Source organism: Anabas testudineus, chromosome 3, assembly GCF_900324465.2.
Source record: "Anabas testudineus chromosome 3, fAnaTes1.2, whole genome shotgun sequence".
NCBI lineage: Eukaryota > Metazoa > Chordata > Actinopteri > Anabantiformes > Anabantidae > Anabas > Anabas testudineus.
The window spans coordinates 19,410,364-19,436,450 of record NC_046612.1 but is presented as its reverse complement, the minus strand read 5'-3'; the positions used below and the strand labels follow the sequence as shown (position 1 = coordinate 19,436,450).

Here is a 26,087-nt window from a genome sequence, read left to right as displayed (position 1 = left end):
GATCAAATTAATAAAGGGGACATCAACAGCACATTAAAAATGTGTACACCTTTGTGGTGGTTTTAGTCATTAGTCATTATTCATCATCCTGAAATCTCCATGTAAGACTGAATAAGGCATGCTTAAGACAGCCATTATGTTCTTTTTCTTGCCAGTGTTATGCTGATATTGTTTCTCATAAAATGAGACAAGATATGCTTTGTTCAAAACTGCCCAGAGCTTTATCCATCTCAGATACCTTCATGTAGTCAAAAAATGCAGTTTAGCCATCTCATCTGTGAAAAGAAAATCAAGAGAAGAGAAGCCATGACTATGGATAATCCTCACAGTGACTTCTATATTTAGTCCCCAACCCCTACAACAGTGTCTTACTTGAGTAAATTGCTTATTTTGTGTTCCTCTGGCGGATGTTTTTGTCCTTGTGGTTGTTTGTTGAATTTGTTTTCCTGCAAAAAGAAGCAGTTGTGACTTAGTGACCTAAAGGTAAAAGCACTTCAACTTGCAGTGCCTAGTGTTTCTGCGTGAATTATGTGTTGCAATATGTGTGTAACAATAGGAATACTACTTACATTGGTCCAACTGGTTCATCATCTATGGCACAAGGAGAGGGCAGAACAGAACAAAAGAGAGCACAGAAGTCAAATGTGAGATAAATAAGATATAAAACACGCGTGTTTCAGGTTACAGCACATTTATTACAAATAATGTATTTTACTTGGCTGACAGTATTCAAGCAGCTGTTAGTTTACTATTATTTCACTATGCTTTGAAAATCAGTTTTAGAGATGGGAGACAGTGTTGAAAGTCAAGATGGAAAGGTCTGACATCTGAGACATTGGAATCAGCTGCTAGAAAGCTCTGAGAAGAAAATACTACAAAGGCACAGGTGTGTGAATTTAATGGTGCCTTTAAGGTTTCTAGAGAGTAAACCCGTTTGGAAGCTGGTAAAAAAAAAAACATTCAGAAAAAGTTGTCGAACTGTATATTTAGGGAAATGGTCAGTAGTGACATGTTTATAGGGACTGAAATGTGAAAATAACTTATGGTCTCTTAAGCAAACACAGCTTTATCGCCAAGTGTTATAAAGTTAACCTCACATGCCATCTGAATCTCTTGGGGTTCCTGTTCATTGCAAACTGAGCATATGTGTGGGAGGGTTACAGATGGCTCACTTAAAGCCATCTTTTAATTACACTAAGCAATTTCATAGTGATTTTGAAAGGGCCTAGTACATGGGTGTGATGTTATAAATGACTTGGCATAAAAACACAAATCTCTTCAAAGCTTTCTCTCAGCATCTAGAGATTGTTTTAATTTCATGCAGTGCACAGTGGTTAATATCTCCCTATTTAATTATATTTATATGATTAGAATTCACTTCAGAGTATTTGCATGGTGTTAATGAAAATCCACAATTTAAGTAGTGTTTTATCAGTGGAACAAAGATACAATTGTCATTCTTTCTCATGATACAGCACTGAAATAAATAATATCCGTCACACTGTAATAGTGAGGAACGCTGCAGGAGAACAATAGTGAATAATGTTGCATTGAGTGACAAGTTAGTTCAAAAACTCACAGCTTTGGGGTTGACAGAGTGGTTGGTGTTTGGCATACAGATGAAAATGTGTCAAGAGGTAAGTAACCAGTCACAGTGAGCTATTTGCCATGCAGTTATAAATCAGAGTTAAGCGGCATTAGCAGCATTCCATGGCATTAATATGGAGCAGATTATGGCAGTTATAATGTTAGACAAAAACATGGCTCTGTAATCATTTGGAGGAGGAACAGCTGTCAGCATATCTTACCATTATCACACCTCATGTGTATTCACCACAAAAACTATGTTAACTATAATGGCCTTGCAAGCACATTAACAAATAACAGATTTTTACTGTGTGAAATTGACAGTTGAACATCAATAATGATCACTGTGGCACACTGAGTCTGATTTGCATTGGCTACAGTTGGGTTTTTATGTAACTTCAAAAAACACAGAATGTGGGTTTTTTAGCTTAACATTTGCCTTGTTACATAAAGTGAGCTGCTATTTAGCAAATCATCACACAGCAAAATCTGTAATTTTAGCAACTGGTTTTGAAACACAGGATAGAAATGTCAGCCTCTGCCTCAGAGCCCTTGGCTGTGGAGCATAAAAGTGTTCAAACGCAGCTAAGCCATCATGAGACCAAAATTCATAATGCACGCAGACAGGGGCCAAAACCTCCGGGAATAAGGGATGCTAAAAGGAGATTTTAGAGGGGTTGTGCATCGTGAGCAGGGAGTCCTCTTTCCCGATTTGAATGGCATAAACATGGCAAATATAATCCACCTTAATCGCTTCATTTTTCTGGTAGATGAAACCAAACTAGAGGCCATGCACAGAGCTTACTTGGTTTCTGCATGTGTGGCTGTGTGTGTTGTTGTTATTGTTACATTCTACATTAAATAAGGGCCAGTAATCAAAAAGAAAGTCAAATTTTATTTCAAGAAACATGTCCTCTGAGTTATTATAAACTGTTATCCAAAGCACTGTGAAAACTAAACAAAATCCTTTGGAAATTTAGGGAAATATGTTGATCTTATGATATTCACACTCATTAAATATTTCATCTGTGCACTGAAAAGCATCAACATTAAAACCCTATTGTGAGCCATATTAAGTGGTTAATACTTTTATTTTTCTCTGCCACCCTGACATTTGCAGTATGACTGCCCAAAGCAAGGGTGAAACAGATATGCCGAGATAATGAGGAAGAAAACAGAATAAAGAAACAGCGTCACATCTGAAGAACAACACAGGCCTAAACAGGCTCAGTGAATCTTATTTTGTTTGGACTAAGTAAATGAAAAAGCAGGCTGAAACAGTGTTTGTTAAGTCTGTTATAGAGTGTGGTGTACAACTGTTGCCCAGCTGGAGTGATTCATATTAGGGGGGAGGGGAGGGGGAGCTGTTGTGTCTTTTTTTTTTTTTTGCTAGTATTCACGTTTTATTCAGCCACGTGACTAGAGGTCAGACACAACCTTTGGTGACTGCCTCTGGGCTTTCTAGACATTTTCATCTTGTCACAATCTTATCATGTGATTATGTCTGCCTCCTGAAGCTCTGGCCATTTATTTTGTTAACTGAAAAGCTTATCTTACATAGAGAATACTACAATTAAAACTTTTAACAACTAAACAAAAACAAAATGAACAAATAAAAGAGTAAATTGATAGAGAAGTAAAGAGATAAATACTTTCTTAGTTTTATATTTACTTGGCATTTCTCTGTCAACTTTAGATGTGGTTTTGATATTTAGGAATCAGGTGAAGCTGCAGACCACAGATGTTTTGGTGTAACCTCAGTTGGCCACCACAGTATAAGCACTTGAAGCTTTCTTTTTGTGCTATAAAAGTCAAGTAGCTGTGTAGCTCTGTAGTACATTACTCAGTTCATCAGTTATATATTTGGTAACACTGCTTGCTAACAAGCCTGAGGGTTTGATAGTTTGAGTTACATTAGCGTTGCTAACATATTTGTGCAGACATGCATTTAATTTTGGATCATTTGAGAAACAGTGTTTATTTACTCTATTTTTAATACAGACTCAAACTATTGATTTATCTAGATATAAGTATGTGTGTGTGAGTGTGTGTCTCACATTTATCTTATCAGTCTGTGTGACCAGACTTCTAACATCACTACATTAGTCCATATATCAGTGGCTCTTCAGAGATATAGTGTTTACCTATTAATGTTTTACAGCTATTGAAACACTGGATTATTCTGCATGGGTTCAACAAATGGAAATGAAACAAGTTTTTATTTTATCCCACTTGCTCTAAAAAATCGATTAATTAATTTTGTTAATATCTCAGCAATAACTAAGCAAATATCAAAATGCTTAATGGACTGTAGGTTCGTAAAAACATACAAACTGACAGAAAGGAAAAAAAAAATCTCTGAAACCATGCAGGATTTCTCACTTACCACCCATTTAGATTATGTTGCCATTTGGAAAGAAAGGATGGAGGGGAAAAGAATAGTAACCAAATAAGTTACATATTGGGACCGATTACAGACCGCGTTACAGGCTGATAACCCCACATGTTTATGAACAATGTTATTCTGCAGTCAACATGAAAAATAGTGCTCCGTTAGCATTGTCATTCATACAGCACAGCAGTACAGCTGCTATAGCCAAATCTTGGAAAGGTTAGCTCTGGACCCCCTGTTGTTTACCTAATGTGCATCTATAAAGGTCATGTTTGCATGTATCTAATACGTGGTCAAGAGGCAAGAGCCGAGTCTTCAGATTGTCAGTCGGTCACTACAGATCTTCTCAGAGAGCAGATGCAACCTCATCATTGAGAGGCACACTTGAATAAACATGTCTGTACCTTAGGTTCTGCCATACTCCTCTGTATACAGGGAGTTACAGAGTAATTTTTGACCCTCTGAAATTTTATATCTACACTCCTGTAATCCTGTATTGATATCAGGTGCCAGGGCCATGTGTTCTTTTTTTAAATATTGCAATACCTTTACAGCGAAAATGACACACTATAAACTATGTGAAACACTTCTTAAAGCTTTAAATTGCTATGTTAGAATTTGCACACAAACTATGGAATACCTACTTTCCCTGACTAGCATTTACTGCGAGTAACAGAAGAAGAGTTTTCTTACCATCAATAATGTCATCTGGCCTCTTGCGTTTCTCGTACACAACGATGATGACAACTAGGATTATAATTTCTGCAAGCACACCCAGGAAAGGCCAGAGCGGTGCAAGATGGCTGCGCACCCGTAGTATAGTGGTTTCAGCAGTGTTTCCAATCACATTGGTCGCATTGCATTCGTATATTCCAGGATCTGTGGTTATATCCAGGTTTATTATGTTGAGCTCTGTGTAGTTGTCTCTGTTAGTGATGAAGAAGCGTCCAGTGGAGTTGTCAATGTCCTGGAACACAATCATGATTTGTTAATTACATGAAAAACATGACATACATTTTAAGTTACTTAATTTGGAGTAGATAAAGATAGGATAGGACAGAGATAAAGAGAAATAGCATAACTGCTATCATGGCTAACTCTTTAAAAATACGTACTGTACATCTGTCTCTCACTCAGTTTAAATATTTACATAATGTATATAGTGTATATACATGTGTGTACATATACCGTGTAGGATGTTCCATCCACTTTACGCCATGTCCATGTAGGATGTGGGTAACCAACGGACTTGCAGTACATCATTGCATTTTCCCCCTCGTTTTTATTTTCACTTCGCTTGTGGCCAGTAATATCAGGTTTAGCTGAAAAGGTAAATCAAAATAAAACTGATCATTCATTTTAGCTTGGCAGAAGTACAACATTCAAAGGCATTTTTTAACTGCTACCATATGGCATGAATAAGAAAAGCGTGATTGGCTGTTCTCGCTATGGCATTAATTTGTGTTTTTCAGTTATCTATGTAAGAGGGTATAGCAGGGATGATTCACTGAAGAATCGCTGTTTCTTTAGAAATCATAATAACTATTGTAGTCTAAGAGGGATAGTTAGTGGACTCTTTGAGATATTTTTATAATTCATTTGTTTAGCCATTACATCATTACATTCAGTATCTCATACAGACTTTCATGAATTAATGTTGTTGTTAAACTATGTTTCCTAAATTTGGGGAATCCTCTTTTCCATTTGACTCCACAATCTAGTCATCACAGTGTTCTTCATAAAAAAAAAAAATTTAGGGTACCTATTTAGACAAACTGACCCAGTAGGACTTTCCAGTACAACAATAGCCAAAAGAAACCCTATATTCAAAAGGCCTTGTGTAACAGAATCTAATGGAGCAGGTTTGGCCATGAGTGGGATTGGACTACCATTTTGGGTGTACAGTTAGTTTATACACACACCCCTTATACCCAATGCAGCAATGTGGAATATTACTCTTCAAGAGATAAAAGTATTTCAATACAATTCATAATGAGGTCATGGAAGAGGGGGATCAGCAGGATAGAAGCGCCTCCAGATGTTCCCATTCAAAATAATTCCACAGTGAATTCCACAGAAGAGATTTTGAGCCAAAGGAAAATGGTGTGAATGGGCTCTGATTAATGAATAAGCCGATGATAACAATGCAACAAAAGGTTATAAATTTAATGAATTCGGGCATATTTCAGGAAGCACTGCAACAGATGCCAAGTCAAACAGAGCCATCAAAAAAGGTGAAGCACAGACTCTCCATTTACCTCTGCACAGCATCGGGAAGATAACAGTTTCTGCTTTTCCACTAATCCTCAACATTACAATAATTCCTTCCATGCAATTAAGCAGGATAAGGGAGAGGCCTGGTGTGAGCATTTTTCAGCTGCGCATGGATAATACAGAAGGAGGGGTCTGAGCGCTTTGATGACATCAGCCCACTCTAATTATGGTGCACACGTGCTCCCGAGCAGGGGAGTGGCCAAGCTCATTTGCGCCTTATCCTGACTGTATTATGTCAGTGACAGACTGCACAGAGACAGCCCTCAGAGTGGCGCTAAAATAGGCAGAAACCTCCATTTCACACTTATCACTGTAGTTACTGTGCTTATTAATCTGTGAGTGCTAGACTCTGGTAAAGTGGCGTGTGAATGTGAGAGGGGCATATGTGTGAGCAAGGTCAACGCTGTCAGAAAGGATAGACAAACGCAGAGTAAGATGACATAAGATGTCAAAGAGCCCTTAAATCAACCCTCTCATTGGAAGCTTTCCACATTTAACATTCAAGTAGCTGCATGTTTAATTCACATTTATTTTTCTAGGGTAATGTGACATTATTACTATGTGTGCTAAAACATTTTTTTATACAGAACTGTCCTCAGCATTTATGAAAATTTGACAAAGTAACTATGTATCTGTGGCAAGCTTAGTATCACAGACAATGAACTCCACTCCTGCCACAGAGAACGGCTGGGACCGGATTCAGAGCCTTAATCCTACAACATCACAGAACCCTCCATCTGTTGCCTCTGAGCTGAGTCCTGCAAGGATGAGTGTGCCAAGGACACTGTAGGCGAGGGATCTCAGTGAACTGCTGCCAGAGGCACAGTGCAAAGCTGGCTAGGATAACAGTGGGCTTGCTACCTGGGTCACAAAAGATCTCAAACACCTCTAGAAAATCACAAGAGCGTTTAAGAACTGAAGAAAATGTTTTGTTTAGCTCCCGCAATTGCACGTACTTCTACTGTCAAACCATTCTGTTATTTTAATATAATTTTTAGAGTTTTAAAATGTAGGCCTATTTAAAGGCGATTATCGTGCACAAATAATTTAGCTAAAAGACTGGTTTTTGTCCAAAGAACAGATAGCAAGCCTCAGCAGTCACAGGCCTGCAGTCTAGTGACGGCTAGAACGCTTGAGTTTGAATGGCGATGAGTTTTGTCATTTCACAATCCAGTCAAAGCAGAACACACACGGCCATCACCCATGTTATGCAATCAGGCAGCGCTTTAAGACAGCCGCGGAATAAGAGGCAGGGCATGTTCAGTATCCACCATAGCCATGCCACAGTAAATTGGCTTAAGCACTACACACAGGCAAGCTTCTCTTGAACAGGGTTTCACTTGCCCTTTATCAGAAAAGATCCCTTATTCAAGTTGAAGGCTTCGCCGTCAGCTTGAATGAAACCAACACAGTAGTACTTTGATTAGCTTCACTAGCTTTTGCATATACAGAGGTCAACTTTCTCTAGTTTAACCATCATTTGTTCTATGAGATGGAAATAACAGGATAACTTGCAAACATCAAACCATATGTTTAATTTTTTTTTTTTTAAGAGTGTGACTGGTCTTATGGATGCCTCCCAATTGGGCTTGTGTTTTGGTGAGCATGTGCAGCGCCTGTCCATTTTGCTAGAATGTTGTCTCAGTAAAAGCCAAGAGTGACAACAGCCTCAGGATGACTTCCTGATATTACCACTGCACTGGATGAATTCAAATATCTTTGTCAACAAGGACTCTCTTCACACAGCTAAAGGTGGTTAACTTTTGTAGGGCACTTTTATCTCTCCATCTGTCAGCAGTAAGCCACAGATGACATTATCATGTCGTCATGTGGTGAGCTAATATCAACTCCGGGGCTTCCTCATAGTCTTAATACGTCATGAAAAGGAAGGGAGGAAAACATTTTTTTGAACACACGATATCTGTTTCAATAGCACAACAAAGCTATGGTTGTTGTTACAGAGCAATCTTACCTTTTACTTCAATTGTAGCATTTGCATTTGGTGCCATGTCAAATGTGTAAACACACATATATTCCCCAGAATCATCTGCCCGTGGCTTATTTATTCTGAAAGAAAATACAAAACATCAAAGTATTCCATTGTTTTAATGTAAACACCAACCTAACACTGTAGGTAGTCAAGTATAAAAAGTCAACTAATTTTATTTAACCTCTAGTAATTAGTTTGGATCACAGCAGTGAAAGCTTGAGGGGCCTGCAGGGCCATGGGAGACAAAATGTTGGCATTATCCTGTTATATTACGGAACAACAGTTCTGCATTCTGCAGGGAAGGGCACCACAGGCATATTAGCTGCAATCTTCAGAGTATCACTGATGTAATGTGACAAGGAAGTGACCAATTGGTCTTATCTTGTGGCTAGGAAGAGTCTGCAGTATGTCTACAGGGGCGACAGTAGCTTTGTGCTCCAATGGTTATACTGTGTGACAGCAGGATCCAACAACTAGTTGGTACTTTAGGCTATGGGAAAGGTTTTTATGTTTGTTTTTTTATTTAGATGTAAAGCTATAGTTAAATACTTGGTTTAGAGAACTTCATGTTCATAATATTTGAAAATAAAAATACCTTTATCAGTCTCAGTAAGTCTCAGTAAGCTGACTGCAGATACAAACTAGCTTTGATGAGTTTGTCCTATGCCCACAGAAAATGTGCAAATTCTACTTGCCGAGTCAGACGTGTACAAAGTACACATACTCAATACTCGAGTAAAAGTCTAAGTACTTTTCCTCCACTACAAGTAGAAGTTTACTTAGATTTTTCTAGTACTATTACTAAAGTACAACCTTTAGTACTTTATAGTACCTCTAAATGCTAAAGTAAAAAAGTAAATGTCCACCATGTACTTTCCACCTCTGCTATTTACTGTAGAACAGATAGTGTCTGTGCTCTGTGTTTTGACCCATTTATAAATACTAATAGTCTTTATCACTGCAGGGTCCTATTCTCAAGAACAAGAATTTATTCCACTATCTCAGAACACGATTTGAGTGTATAAGATTACCTCAGCACAGTTTTTGCTACATAGCCATTTCCACTTTATATAAAGGATTGTCGTTTAAACTAATTGTTGATGAATTCTCATTCACCTCCCATTGCTGGGAGCACTTAATTATCTGCATCGTTCTCTCTCCCAAAATATGTCCTACTTACAACAAGCCAAAGCTGTTGTCACCTGTATGCTGTGTTCCTCTGCTCTGTCCGTGTATTGGTGATCTCCAGTCCATTCTTCATCCAGAAGCTTTCTTTGTGGGGAGTGTGGGCAGTGGTGAGGTTACACTGCAGGGTAACAGATTTGCCAGAGTTTTCCGCTGACAGGATGGTCTGGTCAGAGGCATTGATCTTTGGTTCTGGAAGACAGAGATAGTCAACCCTTATCACAGAACTGGGGGTAAATGCTGTTAGTGCTTCCTCCCATGTTGTAGTACAGTAGCTGTAGGCTATCTTCTGTTTTTATACAATCTGTGTAGGAGGATGTCTATGAAGACGAGTGCACACACACAACAGATAAACAAAAGACATAAGTATATGAAAGAATGCCTTGTATCAGTCTTCAATCTTTATAGTGAAGATCAAAGTAAAAAAAAAAAGGAGTAATTGTGAAAATTTTTACTTTTGGTTATATCTGAGCATCTAAATTTTTAATTTTTCAAGATTTAAAGTAGCCAAGCACCAGAGTAGTTAGATAGCCAACTACAAAAAATAAGCAAATATTAATTTTACTGGTTATACCTATTGTTTTTATAGCCTAAATGTTAATCCTCTTAATATACAGTCACAAAGTCATCAGGGGAAGCTGATTACTGCAGCAAGTTTAATATGTAATAAAGGGAAACTGAATCAGCTCCTAAATCTACCTCACCCTAATCTCGCATATAAAAGTCATCATACTCTACTGTACTGTAGGGGTAGAATAAGCCATGTACCTGGATATATAACATGTATAAGTCTTTTGACATTTTACATTACTGCTGAATAACTACCTAAATGACTTCACTCTCTAAGCAGCTAAGTAGCCTGGTTACTACACAATATCAGGGTCTATTTCTCAAGGACATTGAGGAAAGCAGGATGTGTCATCTGAGAGTGAGGCACCCTTCGCTCTGGCTTGAGTAATATGTAGTAAACCTCCTCCACCCTGCCCTTCCTCCTCCTCTTCCACCTCCTCCTCCAAGGCGGGCCAACCATGGCAACGATGAAGCCCCCGGGGGAAGGAGGGGAGGGCAGGGAGGAGAAGTATCATAATCGTACTACAGGCTGCTGCAAGGCTACCAGCAAGGCAAAGGGGAGTAGAGGAGAAAAAGGTTTACTAAAACCGGCAGGTGATGTGTAGCATTCATGGCTCCTTCTTCCTGGTTCTCCCACTGTAACTAAGGGGATATCTCTCCCCTCCCCCTTACATCCGTCTCTCCCCTACCAAGCAGAACCACATGTACTATTAATAGTATTTTTAAGACATGCATACACACACAACATGAGGTACATAAATTAACATTTAGCAAACAAGGCACAGTGGTCCACAGGCAATTTAACCAGAAGGTAGTTTGTAGGACACCTTGTCACAACTTAAAACGTGATGACTAATAATGACAATAATGATAGAAACTGATAATAATGATAACTGCTGGATAATGTATCCCCAAATCAGAATCTAGCTTAATATAAAATGTCAATCCTCCTTTCCTACTTCTTTTTACTTTAATACAGTGCTGCATTTAGAGACTGTATCCAATTAAGTGACAATATAAAAAAATTTTGCATTAATAATACAAATATAGTTTCTATTCCATCTAGCAGTTTATTAAATTACCAATTTAGTTTTAAGTAGTGCTGTGGTTGTTACACTTCGTTGGGATGTACAATATGAAATCAATTAAACTGGATAGCTAACACGTACTATAGCATCTAACTTGGCAAGGTCTATATTTAGGGGAGCACTGTGCCATTGGGAAAGGGAAGACAGGCCACAAATCACTAAATTGCAGCACATTACAACAGAATAAGGTGCACCTTCAGAAAATGGTGCCAGTTGCTGTGCTGGCACAGAGAGGATAGTGGGCCTATTAAGAACAGGGTTGAGCTAAATGTTTTGAACTACTAATTTTTAATAAGGATGTTTAGTTTATTTGTGTGCTAGATTTGGAAAAGTAAACATTTGTGATACATAAGCAAACAGTAGAACATCGCACTCCATTATGAATGCTTCAAAAATAAAAGTCTCATATTTGTTCTACCTTGCACATCAAATCTGTGTGTATGTATTTGAGTATGAAACGCTTGCAGGCTTTTAAAAAGTCTGAAAAGAGGCAATGTTTAAGTTTTCACAGACAGCAGTTCAGCTTGAATTCACAAGAGTCTTGATGAATTTCTAATTAGGAAACAAAAAAGAAAAAAGTAGTAAACTATTTCCTATTCTGAAACCACTCCTGCACCATAACCCCTTTTAAAATTGTATGTTCAGTTCAATTTCAAATATCCATCTCACCACAATAAAGCAAAATATGCTAATTCCATGGGAAGCTGAGTGTTCTCAAGAAGGCTGATGAAAAATGAGTAAAACAAAGAAGCAGTATTTTGGTGTAACAATCAACAGTGATGAGTGGTTAGAAAGGTCCTTGAAGACGGTAGATATCCCTTTCTGTTATGAAGCGGAGTGACCATTTTAATAAATTTCACTGGGGGAATTAAAGCTGACCACAGCTGCTGTGTGACAATTTGGAAAACACTCTATGCTTACTCCTTTCTTGCAGTTATGAGAAGATCAATACCACTTTTATGTCTGTATGCAAAATATGAAGCTAGAGTCAACAGCCTAGCTTATATTACCCACAGGATTAAAGGTAATGCATCTAGCCTGGCATTGTCATTTTTATTTATCTGTTTCTGTATAGATTTAATAAACACAATATAACATTAACTATAAAAGAGATAAGCAAGTTTTTACATTTGGACAGTAACTTATGTGCATGCTAACCTTTTTATGCTAAGCTAAGCTGGCTCTAACTTCTAGTGGGGACATCAGAGTGGTATCAATGTCCTCACCTAAGGAAAAGAAAATAGTTTATTTTGAGGGGTCATACTATTCTATAAATGACAAAGCTCCATGTTTTGAGCGTTTCATACTCAAGAGACTGACTAGGGTTCATTGTCATTTTAAACTTTCATCCCTAGTAAATCTTATCCTTGCATGTGTTTTGATGAATGTAATATGAAATTACATTGACTTAAAAAGCAAACTACCAAATGAAAGAGTAATTTAACAGCTTTACAGTAAAAATAAAATGGTGCATATGCATGTATATAGTGATTTAGGGTAATCTGGTTTTAAACACAATATAAATTAAAACTAGAAGACCAAACACAGGACAATCAGACAACGTTTCTCCAGCCACAAACATTAATATAAATGGGCTATAGTTTATAGCCTGGTATATACATGTAACAAAATATATTTAACGTCATTACATGTATATGCAAAGAACATTTAGTCCTCAGTAATGACAAAATATATGTTGGTGAAATCTTAATTGCTGGTTTGATACATAATGGGGTAATAGGAAACCATTAAACAAGAGAAGCGAACAGCTGCTGTCCATCGCACTGTGGTATAAGTGCTGAAATTATATGAACCGTACAACTAATCAGATAGTACCCACCCAGAAATCAAAATTTCCCAGTCCAATCAGTCAGTGTAATGATCAGACTCCTCTAAGCTTCTCAGAGAGCTTCACTATGACTAACAACATTCCACATCTCCCTGTGCTCCAGTGGGCAGGGCACTGAAGCATACACAAATGAGAAGGGCGTAGTTGAAATGACGTTTGTTTGACTGTTTGTGCAGATAGTGCAGGGGGTTAAAGGATATAATGTCATTACTGAGTCACAGTCACACACTTAATGGCTGAGAAGTCACAAGGTTACACATTGCAAAGGCAGGTCCAGGGACACTAATTTGAAAGCAGAAAATGTTGGCTTTTATCAGGAAAGAGTTGACAGCAGGAATCACTATTTTACCCCTTAGCACATCCCTCCTTGTGTCTTCTTACAGTTCCATTTACACAGTGCCCAGAGTGAGAAAGCCAAATCAAAAGCACCATTACTTCAAAGCACCACTAGGTGTTCCACTGCATTTAGAAGGCAGGGCTTTGAAGTGAATAAAACAATCCACGCAACGCAGAACAACACAACATAATGTTAAGGGAAGAAGTATCACAAACAAATCTAAACGTAGAAAATGGGTAAAACTGGGGTACAGATAAAAAGATAATGATCAGAAGGACACATGAAACAGTCAGAAAAAGTTTGGTGTGGGAGGAAAGAAGAAAATGTAGATAGAGACTGGGTGAAGTTCCTGGGTTTGTGGTCATTTACAACAATATGTTCAAGGGATTTTGGGAGAGACAGGGAGTTCACTGAGTCTAATAGAACAGAACATAAATATTTACTAAACCAAATTAAGAAACACTAATGAGAACAAAAACCAAAATGAAACCACTGGCATAGGGGATTTAAACTATTTGAATATTTCTATTAATACTAATTAATAAAAAGAAACTGAAGAAATGAACATGAATAAATAATGTGGTTGGTGTTTGTTTTATTTCTGCCTGGGCAATGCGCTGATGTGAGGATGGGCTCTTGAGAGGTTTTTATAGATTGGATTGGTTGGGACAGGGGATTGGTAGTTCGTTTCACTCTCTAGGTACTACAGCACATAGACCACTCACTCTGTAGCACCGAAATGGTGGCCTGGGCGCGGATCCAGGTGATGGCAGGGTTTTGTCGGAGGTCATTGCGCCTGGGATCGTTGCTGGCCCGGCATTCATAGGTCCCAGAGTCCTCCAGTGTGAGGCGAGTGATGCCAAGCACACTGACCCCATTGGTGCCGTAGGCCGTGTTGATGGATACCCGACGCTTGCGGGCTCCGTCCCACAGCTGCTTGAAGGAATCAGCTCGGTTGATCTCAGCATACCACCACTGGATCTCTGGAGTGGGGTTACCAACCACATCGCAGTACAGCTCAAAGGCGTCCCCTGTAAGCTTAGTCTCAGACATTGGCGACTTTACAAACCCAGCTGGAGAGGAAAAGTGTATCAGGATGGCAGGGAAGGAAAGGGCAGAAGAGGGTTAGAACAGTAAAAAGGTGTGAAAAGACCAAGGGATGGAGAAGAAAATTAAATAGTATCAGAGTACATACAAACAAAAAAAGAAGATGGTTAAAGGCAAATAAAAAGAAGCAAGCCTATCATTGATAGGTGGAAAAAAAAGTTAATGATTGTGTAAATCCATTCCACGCAGTCAAGTTTTCTGACCCACTTAGGGCCATACAACTGTTTGACAAAGTCGTAGTCATTTCTTAAACAACCATGTCGGGAGACACATCCTGTGGTCATGGAAAAGTTCATGTGTTTCAGAAGGGTCAAATTATTAGCATGCATCAAGCAAAGAAAAGAAGTAAAGAAATCTAAGGAGATTGCTGGAACTAGTAAAACTGGGTTAAGAACTGTCCAATGTAAGAAGGTTGTGTGGTTTGATGAGTCCAGATTTACCCTTTACTAGAGTGATGGGCGCATCAGGGTAAGAAGAGAGGCGGGTGAAGTGATGCTCCCCATCATGCCTACCGTACAAACCTGTGGTGGCAGTGCTATGATCTGGGGTTGCTGCAGTTGATTAGGTCTAGGTTCAGCAATGTTATGTGCTCACAGAATGAGGTCAGCTGACTACCTAAATATACCAAATAACCAGGTTATTTCATTAATGAATTAATGAATATTCATCTGGCTGAAATTGTAAGAGTGGTTCAGGGAGCATGACACATAATTTTCACACATGGATTGGCCACCACAGAGTCCAGACCTTAACCACACTGAGATTCTTTAGGATGTGCTGAAGAAGACCTTGCACAGCGGTCCAACTCTCCCGTTATCAATACAAGATCTTGGTGAAAAATTAAGCTTAAATTAAGCTTACTAAAACAATGCTACGGTAATGCATGCCATAATTAAAGCTAAAAGTGGTCCACTGGACGGGCAGTGTATATATAGTGAATCAAAAAGCTATTTGATCATTCTCACAGTGAGTTTAATTTGTCTCAGCATGTTCTTGAAAGATTCTAAGAGCCTGGTCAAGTAGGTGAACAATCACTCAACCCGATTCTACAGTTACTGTGTTGCAACAATCAGTGGCACTATTCTTACTTGACCTTGCTGACCCTGGCATAAAAACTCTTCAAAACTGTAGCACAGATTAGTCAGTGCTTAAAAGAACACTACATAGAAAATAATTTATCAAAATCAGTAGCTTAGAAATGTTCCCCTTATACCTTCTGTCTCACTGACAACACTGACAGTTATCGGATAATATCGCTGACTTAGTAAACCTCCTACAGTTAAAAGGTGAAATATGGTGCATTCCTGCACATAGTTAGAATTTTTAGTTCAGTTAAAACTGTCAGGTTATTGGCTTCAACAAAGACATCACTAAGTGGGTTAATTAGAAGAACACATCATCAATTAAATCTTCTAATTTGGTTTTTAGTTTGGTAAATTCCATGATACCTATTTTTATTTTTTTGTTTTTTGGGGGGGGCAAAAGTAATATTTCACCACTATTACAAACTGAATTCAATCTTCACCACTCATGATACATATTACACTGCATATATGCTTTTATGATATACCGCACAGGTTTTTCCATCAGTCAATTTTCTACACCTGTTTATCGTGTTCATCATCAGGGGGTGTTGGAGTCTATCCAGCACACATGGGGTAAGAAATTGAGTACACCCTGTTGTACACCTGAAATGTTGCCAGTCTGTCACAGGGCTAACAGATTCAGATGGACAAACACATTCACACTCACATTCACACCTACAGGCAATTTAGACCAGATCACGTAACCTGCAGGTCAATTGACTGTGGGAGGAAGCAACATCCTGAACAAAACCCATTTACAAAACTACAATTTTTCTGCCTATTAAAACTATTTTATGGAAATCTTCACTAACAGATGCAAATAGTATGTATGTATAAGGCTAATCTGTTATTTGTATCATCTCTTGCGCATAACACCAGAAATGAGGTCAACCAGATTTTATTTTAGATAAGCTGGATATTTAAGTGCAGGTTTTCAAAATTCACATACAGTATGTCCAGAGTGGAATAGCACTGTCCAACCTGCTCCTCCATAAACACTCAGTGACCACAATCGTGAGTGTATCATGCTGTGTCTGATTCACGACCCTGTTCCACATCAGTAGTTAGCCCAACAACACACTGCCAGCCCTAATGAACCTCATCTAATAACAAATCACCTGGACCACAGACACTGTTCTCTGCCACCGCTGCAGCCTGTCAACTGTAAACCGCATGTGCTTAAATAAATCAGAGCGAATACACTGCTTTAAATCTGCCCTGAATTGTTGTAGAGGAAATGGGAACAAAGAGCATGGGATCTCTAGGGTGTTAGACTGTGTGTTGTGTCTAAATACAACAGCTTACAGGCCCTCCCAGATCTGTCTTCTCTGCTCAAAGTAATGTATTATAAGCACATGAACTGATAAGCCTGTAGAAGCCTGAGGAAAGATTGTAAACCACTACGCAACACAACAGCTCACATTGAAGCTTGTTACATTTTATTTGAATAATGCTATTATTTATTTTATCCAAGTTTACATGGTCTATGTAGTCCATTTTCTATTGGACTGTGATGCATAATGCTTGCTAAGCCTGAGATTAATGTTTGTTCTACAATAGACTGTCGAATTACAGCCAAAATATTTCACATACACCTCAACATGTAGATTTCAGTTAGTGCCATGGTAACAAGTTCACCAGTTCTTGACTCAGCCTTATAAAAGCAAATTAGACGATAGGAAAAAGAAATGTGAAAAGAATTTAGTAAAATAAAATGCATTCTTGCTGGTAGCAGATGTGTCTGAAGATATTAGGTGCTTACAACTTGTATGTGTAATGCCTAGAGATGTGCAGAGTAATTAGTATTTGTGTCTTTTCTCTGGAAACATCTGGGCCCATCATGCTCACCACATAATCCCACAGGGTGAATCCAAGCCTATCCGCCTACACTTTTAAAGCAATTTTTCAATTTGACAGATCATGTATTATAGTATTCTTTTCTATGAATATGAGTGTGAGTAAATTGGCTTGACACATGGCAAAGATAACTATTGTCAGCCATGCATAAGAGCTCATGCTAACAATATAGAATTTGCTTTAAAAAAAAAAGCAATGAATGGCCTCTAAGGGAATGGGAAATTAAATCAGAAGAAAGGAAAAGATGACTTAATTTAAATTCAGGCTCAGGGAGGCTCTGCGGAGAAATACACACAGAACAAACTACAGACAAGACTCGGCCAATGAGCACACCAGTTTTTGTGCTGTTTAAACAAGGAGCTTACACTGGCAGCGAAAACAAAACACAAAGCAGCCAGCCGGTGCTCATTTCAAAGGTGTGCTGGGAGACAATAAATGAAGGAGAGTAGAGCTGTGGATGGTGGGCAGATCTCAGCAACTTGGCGCTACAGAGAAGAAAGATGGGCAGAGATCAGGTTCATGCAACTGAAGTGCAGATGTGTCTGCACTTCAGTTGCGCTCTAATCAGTTTTTTCTTTAATGCATACAAGCTGATGATAATACTTCCACTTTAGTATGACGTACAGTATATGTGTATTAGGCATGTTTTGCTTTCTAATTACTGTACATGAACATCACTAAAACTGAATGAAACGTGTGAAGGAATATGCAGATATGTAGAGCTGCAATTATCACACTAAATCCCCAGACAAGTGTAAATCAGGCCTCTCTCCACTGTTTGCTTCCTCTAAAATCTGACTTTTGATTATCTAATGCTTGCCACCTGTCAGTTGCTTCTCCTTCACTATAGATTGATAACAGAAATAATTTTTTTTTTAAATAAGATTTAGCTCACTTTACTCCCATGTGACATATGGCATTTAAGCCTGGAATACGATGACAGCAAAATTACCGAACAATCCGTAGGTTTCTGTGACAAGCCTTTTTCTAAGACCGTATGGTGGTCACAGTAATGACACCCTACATACTAATGTAGGTAGAGATGAGAGCTCCCCTGAGAACTGACCGCAAGCTACACACCACCACCATGCAGCTTGAGAGTGAGTCAGCTGCCTGCCTACAACCTGGATCCCACAACACAGACAGAGAAAGCAGCAAGTAGGAAACCCCCTAGGGCCTGAGCTGGTTATCTGCTAGGCAGTGTGTCTGTGTGTGTGTGTGTTTGAGGTCGTGGGTGCATCATTGTACCTGCAAGTTACTGTGATAGATACAGGTGCCTTTCTGAGTTATTTTATCACAACAGATTCCAGTTGTGACTGTCATTTAATTTCACTTCCTTTCACTCACTGTTGTGCATTGAGAAATAACTGTACAGTTGTGGTATATGTTGCAATAACAGCAACAGATTTGTGTTTTTTTAAACTACATTTAGAGGCCAACCATATCCACATAACAATGTCAATGACTTCACATAGTTAGTCAGGCATACTCTGCACACACTCACACAGTCCTGAGATAAGTTTGCATCAGTAATCTGTGTCTGGGTCATCCACAGTATGTTGACGATATGTCATCATAAATCTCTTATTGTCTACATGTTTCACATAGGCCATAACCAAGACTCATTTAATCCATTTAGAAAAGGGCTTCTTTCTTGCACATACAAAATGGTGTTGGCTGTAGCTTTTCGGTGTTAAAATCAGATAATACTGACTCTGGTAGATGCTCAATAGAACGTCTGCTGTTTGACAGCCAAACTATATGCAGCACACAACCTAATTACTCTAACAAACAATAAATGAATAGTTCTGCATGTTTTTCATGTTGGATTACATCCAACTGATCAAAATGGATTTAAAACGATGTATGCACCGATAATAGCTTAGTCATTGTGTTGGATCAAAGTAATAAAACGGGCGTCGACATTTGCAAAGCTGAAATTCTCCCAAAAAATGTGTTTGGACCAACTGCTTCAATTTGACTGGTAATACTTGAGTCTGTCATTCAAATATCTAAAGAGAGGCAGCAGTTTAATGAGATTTAAATCCCAATAACCCTTGTGCTTGGTAGAAATGCTCTAATCCAATCCTACAGTAGTGAATATATACTAGTTCATTTTCAGAGGTTGAAATAATGAATTCATGTAAAACCAGGAAAGTGCAGAGATACTCGAGATGCGCCATGAGACAGTGATTCTCAACATCCAAATAACTTGATAATCACACCACACGTCCTGGAGTCTGTTCTACTAATTACTAAACCACCACTGTTTCCTGCAAACCTCCAAAGTAATATTACTTGACAATTATTATGAGTTGCGGGGATGGCATGAGTCTGTAGATAAAAAAGCAACCCTGTGTCTGTTATGTCACTAGTGAAAACACACAGGCTGATAGGGGCAAAATTTGTTAATGAAGCCAACCTCTTTGAGTATCCTGTGTCTGAACGTTAAGCTGTGATTGTGTGCAGCTGTATGATTGTGAAGCAGGCTAATGCTAAAACAGCACACAGCATGGATGCCTAGCACGGACCTTCCCTGCACAAATCACTATTATCATTTAGTTTTTTTTACACCTTACAGCACTGCATCAGTACATGCCTGTGATGTGTTGTATATTTGATTTGATGCTGATCATAATCAGCACAGTCTGTATCAGATTTCACACTGGGCAAGCATAACAACGAGCTTGAGTCCTAAAGCATATTTTCCAGACTTAAAAATGCACCGTTGTCCAGGGCCTGAACAGTTACATGATAATGGACAGGCTGTTGCATCATATAGGTCTATTGAATGAATGGTTTGTAGCTGTAAACTCTTTATCTTTGTTGATGATAATGCAGACGTGACATCAAGATGAATTATGAGGTCACATATTGACATAAACCTGCATATTTTGAATGGAGGTCATACTGCAATACGTGTCCCCTTCATCGTGTCTTTACCAATCTTTGCTGTTGTGTTTACTTATCTTGACATGATCTACATGTTTTGACTCACACAGGCAGTGAAAATCCAAAAAAACAGAGTTGGCAGCAGGAGCAAGCTAGATGCTTCTTAAGGGGAAATTATGTAAGACACAGAAGCAGTTCTTCAGGTCAGCCCCAGACACCTCCTGAGCAGCCTTTCAATCTGTGCATAAAGATCACATCACCTCTCAGCTTAAATTGTTCACAGCCACCTAGGGAGACTTTAGACGTCTGCGCAGCTGTGCACAAGGAGGTCGTCCATTAAGAGTTAATGGATTCAGTTTCACAAAAGGATCTTAAAGCCACAGTTCTCAGCGCTGTGTCTCGGTGGTAAAAATAGAAACGAGGCAGAATGGACGGATGCTATTTACAGTCCTCCAAATATCTGTCGCAGAAACCGGCCACCTATAGCAGGCCCACTTCTCCCCTAATATGAGGAAACAATGGAATGAATTCCCTCTGCTCCCGGGATAGTGTGATTACATCTCATGCACTTATAATTATTATTCAGCCCACATCACTCCCTGAACTCTGTAATATCGCCGAAAAATCTCAGATTGCACCAAAAGCCCTGCACCAATTAATTAATCTGAACTGTGGAGAGAGAAATGGAATAGCTTTTTGATGATGCATGTGTTGTGAGCAAATTTCATCAGACTATTACTTTTGGTGTTGAACACTAACTGTAGCTTATTAAAGATGGTGGTGAAACCTGTAAGGAATGCAGCGTCTATTTACTGGAAAATGAAATGCATATAAATATTATCTCTGCATTTAGTTTCTCTACATAAGACAGACGAAGCCGTGACACATGGAGTGGCTGAGTGGCACCAGTCTGTCTCCCACTGACCCCTGGCTGTATGCGCCGTGTGTCCGTGGCGAGAACTGGGCCTCAGTGAGTGGGCGCTAACACCGGGCAAACACCACATGTAGTGCTTGGAATGCCTTTGCTTGAGCTTTATCAAACAATGGAGGGCTTATTGGGCATTTGATTTTCCAGATAGCAAGATCAGACGCCTCGCCGCGAGTGCACACACTTCAAGCACCTCAAAGAAATTAACAAAGAAGAAAGGAAGGCATTCAAGGGATAATGTTTTGTTATATAACTGCTGTGGTATTTTGGCTTTTTATCTCCTCACAAGCTGGAGACGTAGGTTGCTTCTGTGCTTTCTTGTCAAATGATCTAGATTTCACTTAATGTCCTTCTTTCGTTTCTGCATTTTGTGTTTTATAATCACAGTACAAACTGTTCCAGTTTATTCCACTTCACATTTTTTTGACTTATCTTCAACATTCTCTATTTCAAATACATGCAAAATGAAATCCTGAAAATATAGGACAGTGTTTGAGTGAGTTTTTACCCAACCTTCTCATCCTATCATCAAAGCACATGTCTTATTAAGTCTTGCATGGTGGGTGTCCGATTAACACCCACAGAAAAGACGAGGTGGACATTAAGCATGAAAATGCTAAGTATGCGGAGTAATTCTCTGCCTTATTTAGCTTTGAAAGGGGATTAGACGATGTGAGTGACGCTGACATGTGGGTATAAATGCTTCTTGAAAGATATAGTTTGCCAACTTCTTTGTCATCATCTCAGGGTTGCTCAATTGGGCATATTTTACAAATTGAAAAAAATAAAGATAAAATAATATTACATTTTGTGAATGGTTGCTGTTGTGTGTTCCTATCCGGGTGATGTGATTCACCAGAATTTGAAAACAGGACACACTGTATCAGGGGATGACAGACTGAAACACCCAACAGCATGTAGCTGACAGTTACTTAAACCGATTTTTATTATGATTAATGCACCAAATGTGAAATTCAATTCACAAATGAACGCACTGTCCGGCTCTGAATGTCTATCAGCCAAATCTCGTAGTCCCTGTATTGTATCTGGAAGGAGGAAACATCTGGCTCGTCAGATACGGAAATACGGATGTTGAGCTGCTTTAGTTTTGTATCAACAGCACTGAACTAGGTGAGCAATAAAGCAATATCCACTGAAGCTGGCATGGCAGAAAATATAGGTTCAAACGGTGGAGTAGTTATATCAGTCAAGCAGATGCAAAAGGCCCAGCACATATGTGACAGACGGGCCTGGTATGTACAGTAAGTCCAGGCAGCACAGGGCGACTCCTCAGCCTGAGTGCTGTGCTGTGCTGTGCTGTGGCAGAGAGGTGCAGGCTGGTCTTACATTACATACTCTGCTCCTCGGCCCCACTTGACTGAACAAACCACATGTAAATACTGATTCCAGGAAGTCATACCTTGCCTAATTTAAAACAAACCTGACAATAAGTGATTTCCGTTTGGAAACACGTGCGCTGTAAACTATTGGCAATAAATAACCTTGCAACAACAAGAGAAAAAAAAAGAATGAAAGAAAGAAATGTCACAACCACGTCTGTTTCCTGTCTGTGTGCTGAGAGGTCCGTAAAGGCTACCTGGTGTCTAACCTGGCCTTCCTGTCGACATGCGTGAAACTACAGTGTAGTAGAGACTTCATGTCAGTCATCCTCCAAATCCTCTTTGGAAGCTCTGCGCTCGGGGCGTCCTCCCACAAGTCAAGTCACTTTCCCTCAAAGCGATCTTACATTAATGCCATGGCCACATCTGCTTTCTTACCGTTTTGAGCCGAGATGAAAGGCAGCATCAAGTTCCCCAAAAGGACCACCACCAGCATCTCTGCGTACGGATGCATTGTCGGGGCACGATGAGAGTACCAGAGTCGGTCGGACGAATGTGGGAGGAGAGATCGTGTATTGATCACAAGATCTAGAGAGATCGGCCCAGCATAGCACCGGGTTCTTTAAAATAGTCAGCCGAAGGTGGTTTTAAAATGTTTGCAGAAATATCTCCCTCGTTCAAAGACCTTCTGAGGACGGTGATGCGTCCGGGACTAGGCCAGCGGCTCAGGGATGCCGATGTGAGGCCATAGGCGGTGGAGAAGCCTCGTCGGATTGCGGAGGAGAGGTCTTTGGATGTCAGGGAGATTGTCCACAGCGTAGTTCTGAAGATTCAAAGATGCGCAGACCGATGCGCATTTGCTTCTGTCACGGTCACGGTTCGGTGATTAAAATGAAAGAAGCGCACACTTTATTCCCGAAGGGGAAGTGATGTAGCCGAAACATAAGTCTGTTATCAGCACCGGTCTATTTTTAATACCACAAAGAGGAACAGATGCTGGTAGGACACCGACGGCAGCAACGACACACTGCGCGTGCCCTATGCGCTCATGACCGAGGATAAACACACACACGCTCACTCACACACACACACACACACACACACGAATAACACGTCTGTAATTAACGTTGTTTGTGAACAGTTTGTTTTTTTTATGGCATAACAGGTGCACGATTTCATCATCTGACATGTGGAAGGAACTGTTCCTGCTCGTGTAGTACTCACCCACAGTCAGAACCGATATCATTACCGAGCCCCATTCAACAGACTTTTATTATTAACCTTTATCTTGCTGATGTAGCTGGTAAATTGTCAGCTGCCTGATTTCCAGCTGGCAGGTCACACATTATGCAGAACGCACGACAAATGCGTTTAAAAGCAACTTTCAAGGTTACGTCGATGAACTGAAATCGGTCCAGACAGTTTCACCAGTCACGTCTTCCTGGGCCTGTTAGCCCAGTGCCTGAATACCGGCACTTGTCAGATTTTAATGTGAGGAGATTATAGCGATGCTCTTGAGCTCGCTGAGGTCATTTAAAAATTATGTCATCACATCAGTGGCTCGGGTGTTCTCTAACTGTGTGTACCACATCCCCTTGAAAGTTCAACATGGCCTCCTCTGATCCTCTCCATCCCTGATCTGTGCTGCTGCGTTGGCGACATCATGTGGTCAGATGAGGTAAACTGAAAAACTAAAGGTCAGGATGCACCTGAGTTTTGAAGGAAAACACAAATGAACCAAAAGCACCAGAGCACTCGATACATTCCAAAAGATAATCTTCATGAGGACCTTTCTTTAGTTAAATCTAATCATGTATTTATTTACTTTTATTTACTTTACTTTTTTTATTGTGCATGTGGTCATGGATCTTCATTCTTCAGCGCATCCTCCCATAAATACGCTTGTACCCCCATGTGCGTGTTTTTGTTCGACTACTGAGCCAGCCTGTGCCCAGCAGCAGAACAAACTTCCCTCCACTTTACAGCCCTCCCTCCAGTTTGTCCATGGGAGACCACATTTAAAATGTAACCCCACCTGAAACCTCGCACAGGCCAATCACATGGAGCAATGTCAGAGCAGACGGCACACCCTCCTTTGTTCAAAGCCAATCAGAGTGGAAGTGTGGCATTTTGCCCGAGGGGAAAACTTACCCCTGGATGCGTTAATTACGCATCACTTAGCTGTTGCCAATGTGTTCGCAACGGTGGACCCTCTTTTGGGCTTTTTATAACGAGTGTCTTCATTTTTCGCTCAATCTAGCATGGAAAGTAGACAACAATGGCTTACCAGGCTGAAAAATGAACTTAGCAACAGTCCTCTGGTGTCAAATGTGGCTTTCGGCTTTATCCTCATGGGACTAGAGAAGCTGGTGGAGCTGGAGTTTGAGTGTCCTTGCAACCCTACATGGAACGGAGTGTTTTCTTCAGCGTTCTTCATCATCCCCGCTGTTATGGCCTTCACCTTGATGCTGATTATTCAAGGATGCAGATGTGATACTTGGTGCAGGCTAACTGTTTCCCTCTCCAGTTTCGTTCCTGCTGTCGTATGGCTGATCTTGTTGTTTCTCGATGGCCAATACTTTGCTTGTGCTATGACAGACTGGGAGGGCAGATTTGTACTAGTTGACAAGGCAGCTCCACAGAAGTGGTGTGAGCCAATAAGTGAGGGAGATGTCACCCCACAAGAACTAATGCTCCGCTCCCAGCAGCTGTTTGTCTTTTCTCAGGTGAGTGGAATATTTTCTAGTTTACAGGAGATAGGGTAGGAGAAGTGGAGTGAAAACACCTGCCCCTCAGAGTAAGCACTGTACTCGAAACATCCATAAAGTGATGCCATTATTAAAATTCCTCTATGTTAACCCTTGATACTAACTAAACAAAGTGTTGCTTTACTTTTTACTCTTGCCAGGTTATAGGCATTATCCTGCTCATTTTCATCTGTGTGGGTCTCGTAGTGTATGTGATCAGAGAAAGCTGCCAACAAGAGGTGGAGATGCAGGATGCAGCTGTAGCAGATGTAGCAGAGCTCACTGTGCTCAGGATGAGCTCTCTGCAGACCAGGACATCGTGAGAGGACTTAACCGCCCACCACAGCTGCCCTGCTCGCATGGACACTTTGTAAATACCCTGAACAGACTTTACCAATAGTTTTCATAACTGCTGCTTGAAAACATGTTCTTCCTGTAGAAATCGGACAGTGCTGATGCAGCCATATGAAATTATGGATATAACTGAAAATGGACTCCGTGTTTTTTCTTATGTATTATACGTTATTGTGTTCCAAGTGTTGTGATTGTGCTCATCTGATACTTCAGTGCATATATCTTATTCCTCTTTTTCACTTTTTCCCAAGTGTTGGATAAGTTCAATGCTGTTCTATTTTCTGTCCAGTAAATAGGAAGCTAGCTAGTTAACCTTGCATAACTTGACAACTTGATAGAGGGGCGACAGCTAGAGTTGATCAAAATGTAACAAAATAAAGAGAGTAAAAGTAAAAATAACTAAAGCTCAATAATTAATTAGTCAGATATTTGAAGAAAGCAGTCATTAGTTCAACATTTCACACAGATTTATGCACCTTTTATTATTGATGGAGTGCAGTTGCCA

The 26,087-nt window shown here is 39.8% G+C and overlaps 1 protein-coding gene across 2 annotated transcripts; it reads right to left on the bottom strand.

The window, feature by feature from the left end:
- Positions 1–38: 38 nt before the first annotated feature.
- nptnb (neuroplastin b) lies at positions 39–23,500 on the bottom strand. Of its 2 annotated transcripts, XM_026377926.1 has the most exons (9): positions 22,920–23,500; positions 13,998–14,345; positions 9,446–9,620; positions 8,226–8,320; positions 5,168–5,301; positions 4,673–4,946; positions 570–591; positions 373–446; positions 39–275 (listed from the first exon to the last, which is right to left on the bottom strand). In XM_026377926.1, the coding sequence occupies exons 1-8, from the start codon at positions 22,993–22,995 to the stop codon at positions 386–388; spliced, it is 1,185 nt and encodes a 394-aa protein (XP_026233711.1). In that variant the 5' UTR covers positions 22,996–23,500; the 3' UTR covers positions 39–275; positions 373–385. The 2 variants fall into 2 exon arrangements, with proteins under 2 accessions (XP_026233711.1, XP_026233713.1); XM_026377928.1 differs by lacking the exon at positions 13,998–14,345 and having other exon boundaries at positions 22,920–23,493.
- Between the last annotated feature and the right edge of the window lie 2,587 nt (positions 23,501–26,087).

Bases quoted from the DNA above. Each gene is read 5' to 3' on its own strand.
- nptnb (XM_026377926.1), bottom strand. From the start codon at position 22,995: ATGCATCCGTACGCAGAGATGCTGGTGGTGGTCCTTTTGGGGAACTTG. The intron at 9,621-13,997 runs GTGAGTGGTCTA...TCTGTCTTCCAG, and splicing joins CACCATTTCGGTGCTACAGA to AACCAAAGATCAATGCCTCT. The intron at 592-4,672 runs GTAAGAAAACTC...CTTGTGCCATAG, and splicing joins GCCAGATGACATTATTGATG to ATGATGAACCAGTTGGACCA.